We start from the raw sequence: 23,970 nt of genomic DNA, 5'->3' as shown, positions 1-23,970 counted from the left end.
AGGTCATATGGGTCAAAATTTGAGTGTGTATGGAAAGGCCTTGTCCATATACACATGCATACCAAATATGAAGGTTATATCTCAAGGGACATAGAAGTTATGAGCATTTTTCGAAACCTAAACACAGATTTTGAAACCTAAACGCGGACCCAAAATTAAAGGTCAAGGTAACAGGGGTCAAAATTTGTGCGCGTATGGAAAAGTCTTGTCTATATACACATGCATACCAAATATGAAGGTTACATCTCAAGGGACATAGATGTTATGAGTATTTTTCGAAACCTAAACGCAGATTTTGAAACCTAAACGCAGACCCTTTGTTCAAGGTCAAGGTCACAGGGGTCAAAAATGTTGTGCGTATGGAAAGGCCTTGTCCATATACACATGCATACCAAATATGAAGGTTATATCTGAAGGGACATAGAAGTTATGAGCATTTTTCAAAACCTAAACGCAGATTTCGAAACCTAAACGCGGACCCTAAGTTCAACGTCAAGGTCACAAGGGTCAAAATTATTGAGCGTATGGAAAGGCCTTGTCCATATACACATGCATACCAAATATGAAGGTCATATCTCAAGGGACATAGAAGTAATGAGCATTTTTCGAAACCTAAACGCAAAGTGTGACGGAAAGACGGACAGTCTGATCAATATATGCCCTCCTTCGGGGGCATAAAAATGTATGCAAGACTGAGAGAGTGAGAAATGAGGGAGATATCCAACACCACATATCAACAAACTCATCCAGGGAAATAAGGTATACAAAACTGTGTGGTAAAAAATGTAAAAAATAAACTCAGCCATGATATTATAAGAAAAAATGTTCTTACCAAGTTTCATGAAAATTGGACAAAAAAATATTGACTTCTAAAGAGTTAACAAGGTTTTACTATAGCCATACAAGGAAAATGTTCCAATCCGCCGGGCAACCTTATATTGGAGGGAACCATTTTCGAACTCTGCTGATATGTACGGAATATCACGCTAGTCAATTGTTCCAAGTGTTTGTATCAGTCGAGTGGCTCCGCCTCTCGTGTGATGCGAAATAGTACAAGCCACGAGACTGATACAAACTCTTGGAACAATTGAATAGCGTAGTATTCCTTTTATTATATACAACAACTAACGAAACTATAACAAAACCGACAAAACAATGACTAAATGAATACAGTTTATGTAAATTACCGTGTAAACCTTTGAACCGGGAAAACACAGGTTTCCGACACGCTTACCTTAATGACATCGTTAATCCAATGTTTATATACCTAACAATTAATTTGACAACTTTTATCCAATGCTTGTAACAAAAACGTTAAAACGATATGCACTTCCACTTCTATTCTTCCATGTCTTTATCGAAACTTAGTTTAAACCACACTTTGTTTCAAACAAATAGTTAACTGTTAAAAAACACCACCTCCGACATGCCCTTAAATTCCAGAGAGTTTAAATAAAACTATTGTGTTTTGTCACAGAAATGACGTCACACAATGTACTACATAATATATTTCATAATATAAAATAGGGGTTTCCAATTTTTGGTGCACCTAATGTGACGTCATTAAATGGGTCGAAGAAAGTAGTCTGGCTAGTATGGTAATACGGAATCGGAAACTGCGAGTAGCGTAATACGGGATTTATTTCAACAATTGATACAACCTCTATTTTGTTAAAAGCATTAAACAGGTATTTAATAAATAATTAGAACTAATGTCCTGACCAAGTTTCAAGAAATTTTAGCAAACAAGAGGACCATGTTCCTGAAGGTGCTAACCATGCAGTGACCTCAAGGAACCAAACTGTTCTGAGAAGGTGGTGTTCATAATTACAAAAGTACTTTATGAAACATAAATATTTAATTTCTAGGCACATTTTTATTTTCCAAAGTCAGCCAAGATATCATCGCAAATGTTCTGAACAAGTTTTATGAAGATTGAACTAAAAATGCGACTTTTAGCATGTTAACAAGGTTCCACAATAACAATAATGAAATCTGTTTGGCCTCCTAGCAGCCATGTTCTTCAACAAACCAGAACCATTTTGGAACTCGGATTGTATATCATTAGAATAAATGTTCCCACCAAGTTTCATGAAGATTGGACTAAACAAGAGGGCCATGATGGCCCTGTATTGCTCCACTGTTTTTTTAGGCGAAAAAAGCATGCAATGCGAATGGGTTGAAATGTACTTCAGCATGTGACTTTCTCTTTCTATTCCTCGTCCCACTGGGCGTTTAAAGTTCTTAAACTGGTCCGCGCATATGCAGAAATGTTTTCAATCATGCTTTTGAACTGATGGGTTATCATATTAATGGCAAAAAAAGCTTATAAATTTGATTTCTTTGTAGATGATTAAGTACCAAATGCCATTCTCGACCTTCCAATAGACCATAACTCCTTCTGAAGAGTTTGTTTTCGTTTTGAAAACAGGACTTCCGGTTTCAAAAAGGAGAAATTGCTCATGATGAGCAATTTCTCCTTTTATCACAATGATTTCTTCCCCACCCAGTCAATTTATAAATAGTCCTTTACAATATTATTTTTTGTCTGCAATCTCTTTCAATTCATGGCAGTCCAAAATGTGTTGTTTGGTAAAGGGTTAACATTTATGGATAGTTAACATGTTGGTCTACCTTTCATGCTCGACATGTATGCATTTATCTCTTATAATTAAAAAGTTATTTCAAGTGTATTTTGATAAAGTTTTAGTTTGAGAAGAAAATAGTTTATTCATCCCATAATGAATAAATAGCAAAAACGCGCATAAACATGCAAAGTTCAACAACTTCCTGTGGCCATGTTTTTTGACGAATCAAATTTTCTTGAACAACTTTTTAATGGGAGCCTTCAAGGGATAAATTTGGCCCAAGGGGCATAATTTGGACAAACATGGTAGAGAACTATAAGATGTCACTGCATACCAAATTTGGTAGCCCTAGGCTTCCTGTTATGGACAGGAAGATTTTTAAAGTTTGCAATAAGAGGCTTTATATAAGCATATGTTCAGTTTTGTGACCCCCGGGGCAGGGTCCAATTTGAACCCAGGGGAATTATTTGAACAAATTTGGTAGAGGACTATTAGATGTCACTACATACCAAATTTAGTAGCCCTAGGCTCTATAATTATGAACAAGAAGAGTTTTAAAGTTTGCACAAAATAGGCCTTATTTTAGCGTATGTTCATTTTTGTGACCCCCAGGGCAGGGTCAAATTTGACCCCAGGGGCATAATTTGAACAAACTAAGTAGAGAACTATAAGATGTCACTACATACCGAATTTGGTAGCTCTAGGCCCTACGGTTATGGACAAAAAGATTTTTAAAGTTTGCACAAAATAGGCTTTTTATATAAGCATATGTTCATTTTTGTGACCCCCGGGGCAGGTTCAAATGTGACCCCAGGGGCCTAATTTGAACAAACAAAGTAGAGAACTATTAAATGTCACTACATACCAAATGTGGTAGCACTAGGCCCTTTGGTTATGGACAGAAAGATTTTTAAAGTTTGCACAAAATAGGCTTTATATAAGCATATGTTCAATTTATTGACCCCCGGGGCGGGGTCAAATTTGACCCCAGGGGCATAATTTGAACAAATTTGAAAGAGGTTCACCCCAGGAACATTTGTGAAAAGTTTTATCAGAAATGGACTTGTAGTTTAGGAGAAGAAGATGTTTAAAGAAAAAGTTAACGCACGGACGCACGCACAACGGACACAGGCCCATGACATAAGCCCTGCTGGCCTCTGGCCAGTGGAGCTAAAAATGTAACTCCTAAAGTGTTAACAAGCTTTTTCTTTAATTTGACTTAATGACCTAGTTTTTTTACCAAATATGACCCAGTTTTAATCTTAGCCAATATATCATTGGGACAAATCTTCTAAACAGGTTTTCTGATAATAAATTAGGCCCCCAGGGTGTTAACTGAGTAAATGTTAACTACTGACAACAGATGACAGAAAATGATCACAAAAGCTTAGAGAGCGTGTTGTGCTCAGGTGAGCTTTTAAAACATAATATGAGTAGAAGCTTTTTTTATCAGAAAAAAACACACCAAAATGATGTTTTCATTCTCACAGGGTTGAGCTGGTGACCACGTCATTAACCCCACAGATATTGCAAAAATAAACCTTTTGTGCAAGTTTCATTTAGACTTAATTATAGATGTGGATTCTGGAGTGGTAACATTTGGCAATGTGATTAAGTATTTGACCAAACTAGACCCAAAGTGGGAGCAGTGGTCTAATGGTAGGACGTTGGCTTAGGGATAGAGGTCCTGGGTTCGAATCCCGCCCTGAACACTGGAATTTCCTTGAGCAAGAAATTTATCCCACATCTGCTCCTCTCCACCCAGGTGTATAAATGGGTACCTGTGAGGGAAATAAGCCAATGTGCCGTGGCTGCATACTGCGCCAAGATGTTAACGGACGACTTATGACCCAGTGATCAGGGAAAAATGTAAAGCGCCGTTGAACGCACATCTCGAGTATGAAAAGGGTGCTATATAAATGGGGTATAAAAAAAATGCTTGCACAACTGAGCTTAAAAAATCTGAAGGATTTTAGAGAAATACTTGGGAAAGAATAGATTTAATAAATCTATACAACAATTTCACATACAACTTAAAATCATAAATAGTAGTATCACATGTAAACCATTCACATGTCAGTGACCAACATTAAAGCCAAACAAAACTAGCAACTCAGACATACAGACCTAAAAAGCAACTGAAACAGAAACCACGTTAGTTTGTGTCCAATAAAAAAATAACTGGCAAACGCTTGGTGAGGCAAAAATTAATGTTTGTGAGCGAACTGAAAACTCAAACATTCTATTTTAACTTACACTTCCATACCATAGCGCCAACATCTATGGAATAAATACATTTGCTAACCCTGATTGTAAGTAAAAAGAAAAAGTCATAGATGAAATAAAATTCCCAAACATTATCAGACAATAATAAGATGGTCTCTTGAAAAAAAAAGGCCAAAAACATTTTCCACAGAAAATTATGGAAGTCATATTAATTTTATGACATTCCAAACAAATACGTCTGGAACATTTATTTTTGTTCAACAATTTATTGCAAAAAAATTGAAGCTTAGTTTTTGTTGCAAAGGTTTTTTAGCATGAGAAAAGTAAAGGCTGGCCAAGGTAAAATTGAGGGTACACTTTATAATGTAAAATCAAATTTTAAGTACCAAAGATGTTTATGCCACATTTTCTACAAATAAACTCATCTGTTAAACTGTGTGCAAACATTTAATCAAATTAAAAAAATCTTAATAGAAAAACTGAACAACACAGTGTAATCTATATTCCAAATGAATATGGTTGAGTGACAATGGAATGAAGGTTTTATCGCACTCACCTTGGTCTCATGACGTCTGCTGCAATGGTGGTGTGTGTGAACTCTTCCTTGTTGTCCAGGAATGGGTAGCCATTCAGACGGATGTGCGCATCATAGCTTCATACCACGTTAAGGTTAACATACATAAAGGTAGCTGAATCGACTAATTTTTGCAATGAAGTAATCCTTAAGTCAAATTAACAATCAATTTAAACAGGCACGACCTTTTGTAGAGGTTTGAGTCCTTCTCTAAATTTATCAGTTTAATGCTGTATATTTATTACATGTCCGATGGCTAATTAAGGCATGTCCTGGCAATTGAGGGATGTGGCAAGACTGATCCCTGATTAAGAAGGGATGTTGGAAGCACACGCCATATCAGCCTGAGGGAAAGGCAGGTACCAAAGGTTTTCTGAATAAATGTTGAATACAAACACATGGATGGATTAATGATTAAAAAAGGGTCCTGGCATTTCCCAAATGCTCACCATAACTTTATGTTTGCTGTAAAACACACAATATGTCATAATAGAGACCCTGCTCTGGGAACTCTGGGCTTAATGCATGTGCTATAAGTGTTTTCTAAGATTAGTATGTGCAGTCTGCACAGCATCATCAGGGACAACACTTTCTGCCTAAACTGGATTTTCGTTTAAAAAAGACCTCCTTTGAACAAATAATTCCATAAAAGCATAAATTATAATTTATAGTCCCTGATTATCTTGTGCAAACTGAACATGCTAATCTTGGACAAAACTTTACACACATGTTATGAGCCCTTTTTTCCCAGAGCGTAGTTCATATTTTTGTAAAGTTATAGGACTCATCTCCTTTACAAGATGTAAAGTTATAGGACTCATCTCCTATACAAGATGTAAAGTTATAGGACTCCTCTCCTATACAAGATGTAAAGTTATAGGACTCATCTCCTATACAAGTTATAGGACTCATCTCCTATACAAGATGCAGATCAGCACTCAATGAAGGATACATTCCCTGTTTACATAGTGCGTCTCCAACCCACTTGCTAGCCATGACTGCCAGCATGAGAGGCACAATGTACTGTAGACCCCCTGTCAGCTCAAACATGATCACCACCAGCGACACTGCAGGAAGAGACATAGGGAAATATGAATTCTCTTGAAGAATATATGCGAGCCTTGCTCTAGGAAATCAGGGTTTAATACATGTGCGTAAAAGTCATCCCAAATAAACCTGTGCAGTCCACACAGGTTAATTTGGGGACAACACTTACTACCTATGTTGGATGTTGGTTTCTTGAAATGAACATTTCCATTAAAGCTTGAAGTGTTGTCTTTGATTAGCCTGTGCAGGCTACACAGGCTAATCAGGGCAAACACTTCACGCACATGTATTAAGGCCAGTTTTCACAGCATGTGGCTTATATGTATTCTTAAGATGTAAATATAAAATTCTTTAATCTGATGAAAATGCTTCTGTAATCTTTGGTCTTGAGTTATCAAGGTATTTTCCATTGTTGTCGTTATATACTGGTAAGAAAAAACTACATATTATAAAATTAAGAAAGTGGCAAATTTCTTATAACCAATTTTTCTTATTGACATGTGTTCAGATCACATCCTCTTAATCTGTTCGTACCTCAAGTTAAAGCTGCTCATTAAATAGAAGAGTATTGACGATTTAACCAGGACTTTGAGATTTGAGTTACCATAGGTTTTCTTGTTGTCAAGTTAAAGACTGTACCACTTAACTTTGTAGTTTCAATAAAACGGAATACACTGTAACTCCAATATAGCGCGGTCAATGGGGTCCAAGCCGCGAAACAGCGTTATAACGGATCCGTGTTATAGGTTTTGAGCTCATTTACTGCAGGGCGCTATAAAAAAAACCAGGTATAGAATAGCAAATAATATAGGTAATGTATATTGCCATGCTGTGTTGACGCAAATACATGCATATAAACCGAACCGTATCGATAACAATAACAGTATACATACCGCTTTTCTTATGTGCAGATTTATCCGATAATCCAATAAAATTGCAACATTACTTAAAAAATAATAATCTTGAACATTAATGACGATATATGTTTAAGAAATTCGTAAACACAACCGTACGCATATATGCCATTTTCAGTAGTGTTAAGAGTACAGTGCAACATGGGGCAGAGCTTTCATTGGACGAGCGACTTAAAATTTAGATTGAATGCAATACGACTCATGTACAAAAAATTGTTTTATTGCGTTATACGCATGCAAAAAACGTGTTTCCCGGGGACTTTCTGATACCGCGCGAAAATGAAAGTGAAACTCTGTTAACAATTGCCGGTACACTGCGTTCGCATGTAAATAAATCTTCTGCATTATTTAATTTCTTATAAACGAACTGAAAGATTAAATGACATAATACTAGAATGATAATGAAATGACAGAAAAAGTTGTTTTATACAGTAGGCAGTATATTTCACAGCCGCTTATTTAATATAGTCAAACTGCAACCATATCAAAGTAAAAATGTTTCAATCGTGTTGAATTACTTGAATTGTATAACTATCCCGCTTGCACTTAACTTATGGAAATTATCGCACTGAACCGCTCTGATGAGGAATACATGTAACAAACACTGACACGCGAGTTTTTCACACCTTTATTGACATTACACAACAGATTAACACCAATTAGCTGTCGGTGTTGTTTAACCCCGAGGTGATTATAATCGGTTCAACGGACGGTTGGATAAAGCAATCAACATGACTGTGATTGCCGCCATCTTTGAATTGTCTGAAAATACATGAAGTTGCATAATACGGATTTGAATCAGAAATCAAATGGAAGGTTGGAGAAAAAATGGGATCCAAGTACCCTCCGCGTTATATTGGATTCAGCGTTATAACGGAGCGCTTTATATTGGAGTTACAGTGTATAACCATTAGGGCATAACCCAGGAAGCTTCATTAAAGCCCATCAAAACAATAAAAAGTTAATCATATCACTTGGAGATTGTCAAAATTTATTTGATTCTTACAGAAACTATTAAATTCTTTTGACATTAAAAGTGCTACCTGTAGATACTTTACAATGGTGCTGTGATGTTCAACACTTGCCATGATTATTGGGACTTTAATCATAATTTTGTTCTTTGAAGTTTATATAAATATTGACTAATTTTCTCAAATTTTGCAAGTGACATGTTCGTTATCACTGTTTATCCTTGTGGTTCAATACAATCTTATTTATTGAGTTAGCACTTAATGAGTTTGAATTTGTATGAGGAACGTTTCATGTAAAGACAATGGTGTGTGTACCGGGAACTGGATTTGTATGAGACATGTTTCTTGTTAATACAATGGCATGTGTATCTATGGTTACCTGTCATTCTGTACACGTGCCAGTAAGAGACATGTTTCATGTGACGATAATGGTGTGTGTATCTATGGTTACCTGTCATTCTGGTGACTCCCCCCAGGGTAGCGGCCGCCCCCACCATAGCATACAGGCCTGGGGTGACCATACAGCCTCCCTGGCACATGTTCTTGAAAATTGCACTGTCTTTATTGGCTCTGTAGGACAACACATACATTGTGCTCAGAGTAGCTTATAACACATTGAAAATTATAATATTTGTTTTATGCATTTATCTAGTCTAAGTGTTTATTGGTTTTCTCTTAAATTACAATTCTTACAGGCTTTTTTTGACCAAAATGAGAAAAGTACAAATACCCAATCAATATGAAAAAAATGAGTGCATAAACCCCTGATATTTGGGAAATTTTGATTGGAACTGTTTTTCCTGTAGTGGGAAATTGCTTTTTACTGGTACTTTATAGAGAAGATTTTAGCTGCTCTAGCATTTAAAATGAAAGCAGAAAGCAGAGTAATGCCATCCAAAGCCATTTGGCAAGGCCACTTACAGTACAAGCTGCTCCATGCCGATGCCTATCATTCTGCCCATAATGGCGCCCACTGCCATGCTGGGAATGAACAGCCCTGCTGGAACCTGCGCACAGAGAAGGCATTTACAATACACACATTGAAATTACAGTATACACACATATCAAAACCTGCTGAATTCACATTGTCATAACACCACTTTGATCAATATGAAGCAAAGCATTGTTACCAACATTTGTTTGCAATAGATAGTGGGCTGTATACGATTTTCTGGTTATTTAAACCTGCTGCGTATCATGTAAGAGCTGCAGATTAATTACACTGGTACCACATCATTCTTTTTGTGTTATGTATGTTTCATGATGAGATATAATTTAAAGCTGCTTTAATACAAAAGGGCCAAGTTAACCCTTGCATGCTTACCGGAGTTATATTTAAAATGTGGGTTAATAAAATTAACTAGAGCTTTGTCACAGACGTGACGAATAACCCCACATGCCGCATTGACACATAATATTTTGCATGTCGTCTTCACAAATAACAGCGGACACCATGCTCAATTTTTAAAACGCACTTAGTGACCCCTTGACCTAGTTTTTGAACCAGAAAGGCCCATGGTCTAACTTGGCCTTAAGATCATCTCCATAAAACTTCTGGCCAAGTTTGGTGAAGATCGGATGTAAACTACTTGAATTAGAGTGCGGACACCATGCTGAATGTTAAAAAACGCACTAAGTGACCCCGTGACCTAGTTTTAGGCCCGGAATGGCCCATGATCAAACTTGTCCTAGAGATCATTTAGATAAAACTTGTGACCAAGTTTGGTGAGGATTACATGAAAACTACTTGAATTAGAGAGCGGACAACATGGTGAGGTATTAAACGCACTAAGATACCCCGTGACCTAGTTTTTGACCCGGCATGACCCATATTCAAACTTGACCTAGACATCATCTTGATACAACTTCTGACCAAGTTTGGTGAAGATTGGATAAAAACCACTTGAATTAGAGAGCAGAAAACATTGTGATGTTTAAAACGCACTAAGTTACCCCGTGACCTAGGTTTGACCCGGCAAGGCCCATGTTCGAACTTGGCCTTAAGATCATCTAGATACAACTTCTGACCAAGTTTGGTGAAGATCGGATGAAAACTACTTGAATTAGAGAGCAGACAACATGCTGAATGTTTAAAACGAACAAAGTGACCCCGTGATCTAGTTTTTGACCCAAAAAGGCCCATGTTCGAACTTGGCCTACACATCATGTAGATACAACTTCTGACCAAGTTTGGTGAAAATTGGATGAAAACTACTTGAATTAGAGAGCGGACAACATGCCGAATGTCTAAAACGCACTAAGTGACCCTGTGATCTAGATTTTGACCCGGCAAGGCCCATGTTCGAACTTGGCCTAGACATCATTTAGATACAACTTCTGAACAAGTTTGGTGAAGATCGGATAAAAAATACTTGAATTAGAGAGCGGACAAAATGCTGAATGTTTAAAACGCACTAAGTGACCCCGTGACCTAGTTTTTGACATTGCAAGGCCCATGTTCGAACTTGGCCTAGACATCATGTAGATACAACTTCTGACAAAGTTTGGTAAAGATCGGATGAAAACTACTTGAATTAGAGAGCGGACACTTAATACGGACCGACAGACAAGTTCACTCCTTATACCCCCCTAAACTTCGTTTGTGGGGGTATAATAACCCACCCCCGTCCCAATAGCTAGCCATTATCACTTTACTTTTGAGAGAGGTGTGATACTCAGGTAAGCTAATAAGACATATTGGGACAGCATCAATCTGCAAGGTCTTTGATACCTTCATGCCAAACGTGAACACAGTGATGACTGCCTTGAACACCAGGGCTAAGAAGAGTTGCCAGAGGGCGCGCCTCACCCCCTCACCCACATACGCACTCGACATGTATGCCTGCGGATCCGTAAAGTTACGCTGGTAACCACTGAAACACAAGACCATGAAGCAATGGCTGATAGGTTGTCATCATTAACTAATCTTGAGTCTCTATATTAAGCAAAAACTTTTCACTTATAGAGGTAAAGTCTTATGAATTATGAATTAATTATTTACAAAACATCAGCCACTATTGTTTACATTCATAAAGAATCACGTGGGACATTCTAGGTCCTTCACCCAAGACTTGCGGAACTAAACTGTTCTGAGCTACTTTTGTAGGATTTCCAAACCATTTCAAAATTGGCTCAATGTATTATTAAAACAAAATTTTATGATTTGAGCAAGTTTCATGAAGATTGGAAAAAAAACCCACATGTTTAGGTGTTCACAATCATTCACTATAGCCATATACTGAAACAATAAAGGGTGTGAGATGAAGGAGATTTCTGCATACCACAGATCACTGTTGTCTTCAGGTCCACAACGACTCACCAGCTGACGGATCAACTCACTTGAGTTCATTCGAGTGTACGGGTTGGGAAAACTCAGCAATGTGGTCACAAACGTAATGACTAAAACCTAAAACACACGTTCCATTAAGTTATGAAATTATCACGATTCTACCTGAAAATGCAAAAACAAAGAGGACAGACATGGAAGAAAAGGTACCGATATCAATGCAATTACTCTTTTTTCAGACACTCAAACTTTTCAAACAACCTCATTTTTAAAGCTTAAATATTTATTTTGAAGACTATATGTTTCTGACATCCAGATGTCCATCCATACCTAATGCCTCTAAATTATTGAGAATTTTAAGATGTTATTCCAATAACACACCCCAAATAAGTTCTTACAAAAGATGCAAGTCAAAATCTATATATCATAAAACAAGTAGACTTTTAAATAAGTTCCATTGTATGAAAATCTTGTAAAAGAACAATGTTTTACTTCCATTTTTTCATTGAATCATGGTTTAGTGTAAATTAGTGCCAATTAAAATAATTGTATACAGTTTTCAAATTGATTTTATTATCCTTTTATCCCAATGCTAAACAAGGGCTGTTTGTAAAACATGCATGCCCCCCATATGGGCTCTAAGTTGTAGTGACAGCCATTGTGTAAATATGTTTTTTGTCACTGTGACCTTGACCTTTGACCTAGTGACCTGAAAATCAATAGGGGTCATCTGCGAGTCATGATCAATGTACCTATGAAGTTTCATGATCCTAGCCATAAGCTTTCCTGAGTTATCATCAAGAAACCATTTTACTATTTCGGGTCACTGTGACCTTGACCTTTGACATAGTGACCTGAAAATAAATAGGGGTCATCTGCCAGTCATGATCAATGTACCTATCAAGTTTCATGATCCTAGGCATAAGCGTTCTTGAGTTATCATCCGGAAACCATTTTACTATTTCGGGTCACCATGACCTTGACCTTTGACCTAGTTACCTGAAAATCAATAGGGGTCATCTGCTAGTCATGATCAATCTACCTATCAAGTTTCATGATCCTAGGCATAAGGGTTCTTGAATTATCATCTGGAAACCATTTTACTATTTCGGGTCACCGTGACCTTGACCTTTGACCTAGTGACCTGAAAATCAATAGGGGTCATCTGCTAGTCATGATCAATCTACCTATGAAGTTTCATGATCCTAGGCATAAGCGTTCTTGAATAATCATCCGGAAACCATTTTACTATTTCGGGTCACAGTGACCTTGACCTTTGACCTAGTGACCTCAAAATCAATAGGGGTCATCTGTGAGTCATGATCAATGTACCTATGAAGTTTCATGATCCTAGGCCTAAGCGTTCTTGAGTTATCGTCTGACAACCACCTGGTGGACGGACCGACAGACCGACCGACAGACCGACATGAGCAAAGCAATATACCCCCTCTTCTTCGAAGGGGGTCATAAAAATATTACAAGTTGTGTAAATGGTGTCACATTTAAGACAACAATTTTTGGTAACTAAAATTGAAAAAAATACTTAATTGGCCGGTATTACATAAGCATGCACTAATCAATACCATTCACTTTTATGTCAAGGCATTTCTCATTGGGACTCCAATTTTCCAACACAAGTTATTTGAAAATATTTTAGAATATTTTGTGCATATAATTTTTCAGTCACAAACAAACAACAAATCTGTTAATGTGTGAAAAGAATTTACAGTAATTACAGTATAAATTTATCGTGTGTTTCAAATATTCTATCCTGATAATGTTTATTTTTGTATGTAAATAATGCAAACCTGCATTACAATCATGTTAAATCAGCAATCCTTTTGACAGACAAATTTGTGATTATTGACAAATAAAGTTTTTAAAATGTGGGACTAGAATAAGATAACATTTCTTACCTCTATAATTGGATATTTTCCAAGAGCAGATGTTTTCCTATATCTGCACCATTTGATATTGAATTTGATAAAAAGACTTCCTAATAAACCCTGCAACATATAATAATGATGGTATATTGTTTAACACATTAACTGTCCCTTCTTTGTCTTAAAAGTCTTGGTCTTAATATTTACCAAATGACATCACTGTTGTGGGTTACACACAATCAATTTCCACTTCATACTACTGCTTTATGGTATTTCACTATTGACATTGGTGATTGTTTAAAACTAAATAAATATTTTGTTGTCAACAATAAGTAAGCAAAATATTACTAAAACAAGAAACTGTCCGAGACGGGTGATGCTCCCCAAAGTTTTTTTTTTGTCACAATATTGCACTATATATTCAGATAAAAGGAAACGTCTTGAGGGCACAGTAGTTGGGGGGACAAGTATTTTTTATAGAAAATTTCAAAGGGCCATAACTCTGTAAAAAATCATCCGACCAAAACCCCCTGATAATATGCACATCTCCTCTTGGTAGTGAAGCTTCCCATAAAGTTTTATTGAATTCCGGTCATTAGTTGCTGAAAAATAGCCCGGACAAGAATTGCACTATATGTACAGTTAATGGAAAATTTCAAAGGGCCATAACTCTGTGAAAAATCCTCCGACCAGAACCCGCTGATAATATGCACATCTCCTCTTGGTAGTGAAGCTTCCCATAAAGTTTCATTGAATTCCGGTCATAAGTTGCTGAGAAATAGCCCGGACAAGAATTGCACTATACATGTATGTGCAGTTAATGGAAAATTTCAAAGGGCCATAACTCTGTGAAAAATCATCCAACCAGAACCCGCTGATAAAATGCACATCTCCTCTTGGTAGTGAAGCTTCCCATAAAGTTTCATTGAGTTCCGGTCATTAGTTGCTGAGAAATAGCCCGGACAAAAATTGTGCACAGACGGACAAACGGACGGAAGGACTGACAGACGAAGCAGCGACTATATGCTCCCCCCAAAATAAATTTTGGGGGAGCATAAAAATCTAACATTTTATATCAAACATATTTCAAAGCATGAATATGCTTTGGATTAGAACTTACATTAAGAGTCTTATAATTTTTTTCAAGCGGGATGCCTATAAAATCTTTTATAACATACTGTCACACAGAATAAAAAGTTCAGGACGATATAAGAAATAGAAACCCCCACTTAAGGCACAATGGTTTAAGATAATGACATGCCTGACAGCTCCAAACAGAAACAAGAGCTTTGTCACAGACGTGACGAATACCCCCACATGCCACATTGACACAGAATATTTCGCATGTTGTCTTCACAAAAAACAGCGGATACCATGCTCAATGTTTAAAACGCACTAAGTGACCCCGTGACCTAGTTTTTGACCCAGCATGGCCCATGTTCGAACTTGGCCAACACATCATCTAGATACAACTTCTGACCAAGTGTGGTGAAGATCGGATAAAAACTACTTGAATTAAAGAGCGGACACCATGTTGAATGTGTAAAACGTACTAAGTGACCCCCTGACCTAGTTTTTAATCTGGCATGGCCCATGTTCGAACTTGGCTTTAAGATCATCTAGATACAACTTCTGACCAAGTTTGGTGAAGCTCAGATGAAAACTACTTGAATAAGAGAGCGGACACCATGCTCAATGTTTAAAACGAACTAAGTGATCCCATGACCTAGTTTTTGACCCGGCATGACCCATATTCAAACTTGACCTAGACATCATCTAGATACAACATCTGACCAAGTTTGGTGAAGATAGGATGAAAACAACTTGACCGACCGACAGACAGACAAGCTCACTCCAATATACCCCCCTTAACTTCGTTTGTGGGAGTATAATGACTGCCTTGTAAATGCTTAACAAAGGTGAAAGTCTTTTTGAATGTGGAATATACTGTGCACGGGTTGGGCAGTACACATTACAAAAGATAGCAACTTTTACACAGGAATGTATGCTTAGTATCAACTTAGTATCAAAGGAAAGCCGCTTCCTGTTAAGATGCCATAAAACAACACTTGCTCTCCGATAAAATTGGCTTCCTTCGTTTTGCTCAACATGCTAAACCAATCATGTAATAACAGTTAATTGCTCTACCTGATGCGCTGATATTGAACATGTGATTCATGCATGTTCAGTCCCAATTATTTGCAATTGTAATTGGTCGGCATTTTTGAATGCAGCTTTTGAACAATGCATACAGTTGTCTTATCTTTCCATGAAAGCTGAGTAGTTTGAATTTACCTACTTCCCGTACTTTTGCAAAAAAATGGCAAACGTTTGTGTTTACGAAATTCTTAAAACACATTTATTGGCAAAAACAGCAACAGTGTTTTGTTGGATTATTACTAGTACTATAATTGCAAGGTAATTATATACTTAAGTACACTAATATCTTTATTGTTTTATATAATTTAAATGTTAAACACAATGTATTTAATCCTTTGACAATAACAGTGGTAGAGCATAATGTTCCAGTGTCCAAACTGCTAATATAATCCGTTGACAATAACAGTGGTAGAGAAAATTTTGCTATTGACCAAACTGCTATTGGAGCCACTTACCCCTAGAGCCCCTATCAGCACGAATGGTACAAGCTCCTGTAGATACCAGGGTTCATTGTACTCTATGTAGAACATCACCAGGTGGTCCGTGCCAAATGGGTTGATGGAGCGCAGCACAAACGCTGCAGCCAGTGCACAGAAGAAGGAGCGCCATAGAGTTTTTAAGGGGAAGTAATAACTCACCTATAAGAGATATAAAGGAAACATTGTCCCCCTTGTATCAAATGAAGAAATGGACATTATAGATATGTATATTATCGGGACATTAAAGATGCTTTAATTATAAAGGCAAACTCCACACAGTCTTCAGTAATGTGAGGAAACTCAGGAAAACTATCTCAAGCTTTATTTGAGCGAAGTTAGTAGAGAACTACCATTTAATGTCCATACAAAACATTGAACTTTTGGGTCTTGTGGTTGCAGAAGAAGTAAACTTGCTATGTAAGCTAATGTAAACATTGAAACCAACAAGGTGTGGCCAGTTATGACCCCACTCCATAAAACAGCTTGTCCATATGTCCATGGTGATTCGACACAAAAAAACCTCCCCATCGCTTCGTATCAGGGGAAATAATATATGAGCCTTGCTCTGTGAAAAGGGTTTTTTATGCATGTGGTTAAATTTTAGTCCCAGATTAGCCTGTGCAGTCCACACAGGCTAATCAGGGAAAACACTTTCCGCTGTTATAATATTTTTTGTTTAAAGAAAGTCTCTTCTTAATCTGAGTCTAGTTTAGGCGGAAAGTGTCGTCCCTGATCAGCCTGTGTGGACTACACAGGCTTATGTGGGATGACACTTTAGGCACAAGCATTAAACCCCTTTTCCACAGAGCACGGCTCACATGTATAAAGATGCAAACAAAGTTATTTGACTTGAATATGGGACTCTTGTTTCTGCTTAACAATTTGATATCAGTTACACTCGTTTACCACTCAACCCTTGATTGCAGTGGTTTATAAAGCCCCTGCCTCGGTGAACATGATCCCACCCATACCTCCTCCAAACTGAAGAGTACACCTCCTATGGGTGCCCCGAATGCCACACTGACCCCTGCTGCTGAGGCCGCAGACAGCACCTGCAATTACCAAAAGAATGATGTAAAAGAATGTAATAGCCTTCAAATAGGATCAAACTGTTAGCCATGTTTACCAGAAAAGAACCAACTCCATGATGTGCAAGAATGTTGGAGCCTTCAAATATAATAAACCTGTAAACCATGTATACCAGAAATGAACAAATAGTATGATGCGCAAGAGTGTAGGAGCCTTCAAATGCAATTAAACTGTAAAAAATGTTAACCAGAAATGTACCATCTGCATTATGTACTAGAACACATTTATCTTCAAAAACAATGTAAACTGTAAACTGTGTATACCAGATATGTACCAACTGCATAATGTATAAGAGCACAATTATCTTCAAATACATATCAAACTGTAAACCATAAGCACATGAAATATTTGATAAAACAGTTGCTCTTTATATAATGATTAATTACATTGAAAAATATCTGGCTCTTATCTTGATTGGCCTTCAGAGATTTGAGAAAAAGGAGCAAGGAGCACCAAAATGGTCACAATAAAAACTATCAGGCCTAATATTGGCATGGGGGAATCATTTAATTCTACTTTAGCTTTTAGTATGTGCTGCTCGTATTTCGCTGTTTAAATTTCACAAAGACTTATCTAATACAAAACTGTGATCCATTATATAACAAACAGACTGTCTTAAAATAGCAAAAACCATACAAGCAGAGTGTTGTCCAACACCACAACGGAAACAAATATCTGATGTAACCCTCTAATGTTCATCTGTATAACACTTCCCAGACTATGGATTAACCATTAACCACAGAAATCACTGCACTATAATTACTAATTTCCCACAGAAGAAACCTTAATGGCAAAGTGGAACTTATAGCTATTTAGACCCTATAGTGCAGTATTTCCCTGATAGAAAATGAAGCATTCACAGCATATGCATTGAATACCATAAAGTGGATCATGAAAATATGGGAAATGATGAATTACAGATAACTCTTGATTTTGGCTTCACCCTTTTTATCGCTGTCTTGATCTTGTAAATGTTTAGGATATATGAGCCTTGCTCTGCGAAAAGGGGGTTAAATGCATGTGTGTAATGTGTGGTCTCAGATTAGCCTGTGCAGTTTGTCATTTCTTAGCAAAAATCTAGTCAATGCAGAAAGTGTTGTCCCTGATTACCCAGTGCAGACTGCACATGCTAATCTAAGACGACACTTTCCCCACATGCATAAATGGGCTTGATATTAACCGCTGTCATACTATCTGGAAAAGCTGACAGAATTTGTATGCCAAAGGGCACTAGTAACATTCTCTCTCACTATTTATATTGATTAAACAAAACTGCAGACATTTTATAAATTCTCTTTGTAAAATAATAGTTAAACATGACTGCTTACAGATTTCTTTAAATTTACATTGTGAGATAAGTGTTCCAGTTAATGACTTAGATGGAAAAGACAACTTGGGTAACATATATTCTTGTTATGACAGAAAATATCATGGTGTTATTGTTTAATCAAATGTATCAACTATTATTTTCTGTTTATCATTGTAAACAAAATTATATTCTTATTCAAAGGTTTGTACAGGTAACAATTTGTTAAGTACAATTGAAATTTTAAACATAGTGGCTTTGAAAGTGAATGTCAAGCCTGTTAAAATCTTAACACATTACAGCCACAATTGACATGACGCCTTATCAGTGATCGCTCTGCCCACTTAATCACGTGGCTCAGCGGAAAGAAAACCTAGACAAGCTAACACCAAAATGTCTTCTTTGCCTATAGACTGCATATAGATTTACGCGATATTCCGGATGATTTTATGGACTTATTTAACACCATATTACACTTGTAAAGGGGTTGATGCCATTTAGTTATTCTGCAAATGCAAAAGATATACGATTAAAGAGAACATCAGCTATTTATAACGGGTAAATCAGTACATTAAACACGCTCTCAAACGCTTGCGCGCTTACCAAAATCGAACCCGTTATTACGTGTTATGGTGGTATTTGCAATAAATTAACACTTCACCGGTTTTAACCCGTGTTATTAACCAAATTATTACCGAAACATCCCCCCTACCCGTGTATTTGACACGAAATAGCGCATTATAACTGGGAATTCGGTGAACTTAACGCGCTTTCTGACGCCGGGTGGGTACCTCAATCCCACATGTTATTGCGTATAAAAGTGATATTAATCATATTAAACATTGCTTATGGGACATTTATCAATCACTATAATTTAAAGCGCAAAAACAACACAGTAAGTTTGGACATTGTCTGATATAAAATTAGCGTTGTACGAAATGGAATACGGTCAGGCTATTATAAATTAATAAGGCTACCAATATCAGACGCTCGCGCAGGTACCGACTTCCCCGAAGTTACCGCATTTATTGGTTAACTAATATCAGTAATAATATCTCTTTTACAATACCATTTATTGATACGTTTTTATTAAAATAATAACAAAATGGTTCACTTGTTTCTGACACACACAGAAATGCGATTTTTAACGGGGATTTCGTTAAGTTACACGAATTGGGTACAAAAATTCTCAATTATTTTACATGCACACGTGACATAATACATACTTAATAATGCTTAGTTATTGCTTATATGACATTTCAAGTTTGTAAAATAAATTACTGTTCTATAAAGGGGATCTCGGTAATTCTTGAAGCTTCCACTCGCTCTTGTCAAGACCGCATTGCCCCGTTGGAAATGGTATAAATTTAATTCATCTTACTTATCTTTCTGGATACCTAATGTCAGAGTTGCATTAACCCTTTTTACACCGTTTTTGCCATATTTCATTTCCGTTTCTTAATCCGAACAAAATAAACGAAACTTGTTTAAAAAATGAGATCTAGGCATTCGTTTTTCGGCTTTGGAAACGAAATAAATTCAATGTCACCAACTAATCTGTCAGGATATTGATTGTCCGAGTTACATAATCCCCATTGACACCGTTTAACCATTTTTAATCGTTTTTTTAAAGAGGAAAACAAAAGAAACTCGTTGGAATAAAAGTGAACCTAAACATGTAGCTTGTCTAGAAAATGGCGGACAGGGTGTTGCTAACGAGTGCGCCCGATTAATCGATCGCTGATTGGTGGATCAATTCTAGTGGGCGGAGCGATCATAGATAAGGCGTCATGTCAATTGTAGCCCACCACACCTCTCTTTTTTTGGCCTCATTCTTGCTGTACTTAGGGAAGAAGTATGAGATGATGTTTCCTATGCAGCACACGACGTGCACGTAGGGCCCCTCCTTGCCGAGACTGAGCCCTGCGGCCGTGGATAGCATCATGCCCACTGACTTGGTCAGCAGCGTCCACTTGCCCAGGTACCCACGGATGATGAAACCACTCAGGATGGTCTTGATCTGAAAAATGGGTTCACCTAAATTTGTGTCAAAATACCAGTCAAAAGGGAGTTCTCCACTTATAATGTGTGACACAGCCTTTATTTTAAGCACTACTTCCAAGAACAGCTTTAATGAAGAACTTTTTAAAGAAAAATATTGTATCATTGCCTCATATAAAAAGTAACACTGTTACATGCAACATGCTGTCTCCCCATGAGGTCATTTGTTGAATGTTATTTAAAAAAGCACAGTGCTCCAGCTAGGCCTAAATCGTAGGGCGTCCCGCCCTGCCCTCCCGAACCTCCGCCCTGCCCCTCCTAGGGCCCCCCCTGCCCTTAAAAAAAAGTTTGTTTTTTTCTTTTTTTTTTTTTACATATGATGATTAATAAATCTCTTATAACAATACATTGCTATTAATGTATTCCTCATTGTAGACATTATATTTGAATTGTTTAATAAAAATGGGAATAATATATTCTAACAATTATTAATAACATAAATTAACATGCAAGACTAGAGGAAGCATTCCAGAAATGCCTGTACACTCGAAAAAGCCCTTTTGATAAAATACTGCGCGTCCAATGTGCCCTTTTGACAAAAAAGCCCCCCTGCCCTTTTCAAATCCTAGCTGGAGCACTGATGCGTGATGAAAGCCAAAGTTTTCAGTCTAGACAAGCATGTTCATGGACAAGTTTGATCTTTGAGGTAGGGAGACATGTTTAACCATGCAACATGCTGCCTTATCAAGGCTGTACTTTGTGGTTTGCAATTTGATTGATTTAAATCTTTTAAATGTAAGATGATTGACAAATGTACAGTTGGGACAAGATCTGATGCACACACGCACATATACTGGACCATAGTGACTGCTATATCAAGCTTTGGACAATAAAGTACCGACATAGCATTCTTGCAATTCAAATGAAAACAACAGATAATATAAATATGGAATCAATTCACTGAAAAATCTATGAAATATGTAAGCTTAAAATTAATTATTTCAATTTTCAATTTTAATCATTCCACAGATATATACCACAATTCTGTGTGGGTAGTATTAATTGCTTGTAACTAAACATACATTAACTATAAAAGGATCAATTTATCAAAAAGAATGTTACAGTGCATTTATAATTAGACTATTATAATTGGATGTCCCATTCAAAACTACATAATATATTGATGACTTAAATCAAATCCACGCTTGCACTAATTAGAAGCATGAAAGATCAGCCTAGTAATTAGTTACCATGAGCCAGCTAAAATTGGCATCTGCCACAAGGATAATAGTTCAATGACTAGAATCTCTTGTCAAAATCAATACAGGTTTGTCCAAAAGGGGAACTGCATAGTCTGAACATTACAGTGAAATGCAAATTGCAGAAAATCACTGCTGTGCGCCAGGAATTCCTCTTGGAGTGAATGGTCGGTAGGCAGAAATTGAAGCAGAAAACTACAGCTGATTAAATCCATCAGATAAGGCAGTTTTCCAGACACTTAGAATTCAAGGACTATGTTTGCACTTTGCTAACTAATGAGGCTAATTCATGGATTTCCAATGCTTCTCCTCATTTGTCTATACTGTTCAATATTAATCATTTGTTGACTTTTCCATTTTGCAAAAAAAGTGTTTCAGAAAGCAGATAATTACGAACATTGACAAACACTCATTTAATCAAAATTTTCCATTCTTTACAAAAATGGAAAAAGTTAAGTCCAAGAAGAAATTAAGATATGGAGTAAAGCATTTATGGTGCATATTGTGAATGTTACCTCTTGATTAACAAACATAGAAACTTAAACTCACCTCTGGAACACCAGATCCACAGGCATACGGTGCAAACACACGAACGAACATAGCTGCTGTGAGGGCAAATGCACAACCCCAGAGCATGTAGAAGATATACTTGACGATATAGTCCCCACCGTTAGACTTCACACCCATCATATCTGCCCAGGAGTACCACTGTCAAACAAAGAGAAACAAACTTATAGAAAAACTGGCTAAGAATATCGTAAAAATTCTAAATGAATGATACTTAAGTGGTTTCTGTACAGTGCATTATCTTCTATAGCATTATTCAGTAGATCTGAATGGCAAACTGAAAATGGTGTCTGCTTTGCACTGAGGAGGCTCCAGAATTATTCATTGGTTATTCCAAGGAAATGGACTTCAAAGGTGTCTATATACACCTAGTAAAAGGCTTTCAAACAAATCAAACAAAAATACTGGTAAATATCTTTAAAAACAATTAAAAAAGAGAACTGTCACAATCTTTCCACATAATGCCGCATTTTCAAAGGGCATCCATGGTCAGATTTGAAAACAAAAACAAGCTTGAAAATATGGGAACAAATAGTCATGGTTCTTAAGCACTTCACTTACACTAAATGATAGCTTCCCATCAGTAAGGTTTCTATGAGATACATTTTATTCCTTTCTAGATATTCCCCAAACACAATTTAAGCATGAAATAGAACAAAGGAAAATAACTGTGAAATTATGAAAGCAAAAGTTATAGTTCTTGTGCCCCGTACTTCCACCTACCTGCTTGCAATGATCCCCACTGAGATGTGTATCGTTAGAAGACCAGCAGCATTGCTCTCTGTTCAGCCAGAAGGCATCCATGCAAATGCCCTCCTTGATATCAGAGAGCCAGGATGCACCAATGTCAATCACACCAGCCAGACAACCTGAAGAGAATAAGAAAATGAACAAAATAAACTTGTATGATTTTTTGATGTTATCATGAAGAAATACAAGAGGACTAAAGGCATATGGACCTTAGGTTACTCACCTTTCTAGAGTAATTGCTTTTCTTTTTTTTCCTTTTTTTTACCAAGTGACCAAATTTTTTACCCCATAAGATTCAATATTTAACCCAACCAAAGTTTTGACCAAGTTTCATTGGGTATTAAATGTGACCTCCACAGTGTTTCATGTTACCTAAGCAAAATCAAAAGCGCATGGCCAATAATTTCAGCCATGTAAAGGATTGGCTATTTCAGCTACAGTACTGGTATTGTTATCATAAAAACCCTTCATAAGATTAATTGCCTTTTGTCAGCATTCTGTCATAGACTGGTCTGGGAATATTATTGACAAATTTCAATCAATTTGCTTACATTGTTTCCCAGACTTTAAGAAAGAATTCAGTTCAAATAAATTCAAATCACGCCCCTGTTGATTTAAACTGCCTCATAAGTCAATACCGTTTTTTAAACAATTTTTATTTAAGGAAAAATATTCACTGACAATATTTATGAGTACAGTAAAATTGAAAAACTGGTCATTTTACATTAAAAATGATTTCTTACAAAGACTGCATTAAGCATGAATGCATAACTTAATTGTTGTTTCATCAAAATTTGAAGTTTGCCGGTCCAAAGATCTTGTTATCAAAATATGCTTGCCTTCATTACATTTTTTTTTAATTGGACCCTC

The 23,970-nt window shown here is 36.8% G+C and overlaps 1 protein-coding gene across 4 annotated transcripts in view; it reads right to left on the bottom strand.

The window, feature by feature from the left end:
• LOC127880037 (H(+)/Cl(-) exchange transporter 4-like) overlaps positions 1-23,970 on the bottom strand; it is a 100,917-nt gene that overhangs the window by 11,747 nt on the left and 65,200 nt on the right. For 3 of the 4 annotated variants that reach the window (XM_052427252.1, XM_052427255.1, XM_052427256.1), the window contains 13 exons: positions 23,074-23,219; positions 22,333-22,491; positions 20,337-20,543; positions 17,100-17,180; positions 16,105-16,287; positions 13,523-13,612; positions 11,602-11,726; positions 11,052-11,193; positions 9,242-9,327; positions 8,772-8,890; positions 6,341-6,455; positions 5,371-5,466; positions 4,845-4,868 (listed from right to left, as the gene is read on the bottom strand). In XM_052427252.1, coding sequence (XP_052283212.1) covers positions 4,845-4,868; positions 5,371-5,466; positions 6,341-6,455; positions 8,772-8,890; positions 9,242-9,327; positions 11,052-11,193; positions 11,602-11,726; positions 13,523-13,612; positions 16,105-16,287; positions 17,100-17,180; positions 20,337-20,543; positions 22,333-22,491; positions 23,074-23,219 — 1,573 coding nt within the window. The remainder of the gene's footprint in view (positions 1-4,844; positions 4,869-5,370; positions 5,467-6,340; positions 6,456-8,771; positions 8,891-9,241; positions 9,328-11,051; positions 11,194-11,601; positions 11,727-13,522; positions 13,613-16,104; positions 16,288-17,099; positions 17,181-20,336; positions 20,544-22,332; positions 22,492-23,073; positions 23,220-23,970) is intronic. The other variant, XM_052427254.1, reaches the window with a different exon arrangement.

Source organism: Dreissena polymorpha, chromosome 4, assembly GCF_020536995.1.
Source record: "Dreissena polymorpha isolate Duluth1 chromosome 4, UMN_Dpol_1.0, whole genome shotgun sequence".
NCBI lineage: Eukaryota > Metazoa > Mollusca > Bivalvia > Myida > Dreissenidae > Dreissena > Dreissena polymorpha.
This window is presented reverse-complemented; position numbering and strand designations above follow the sequence as displayed.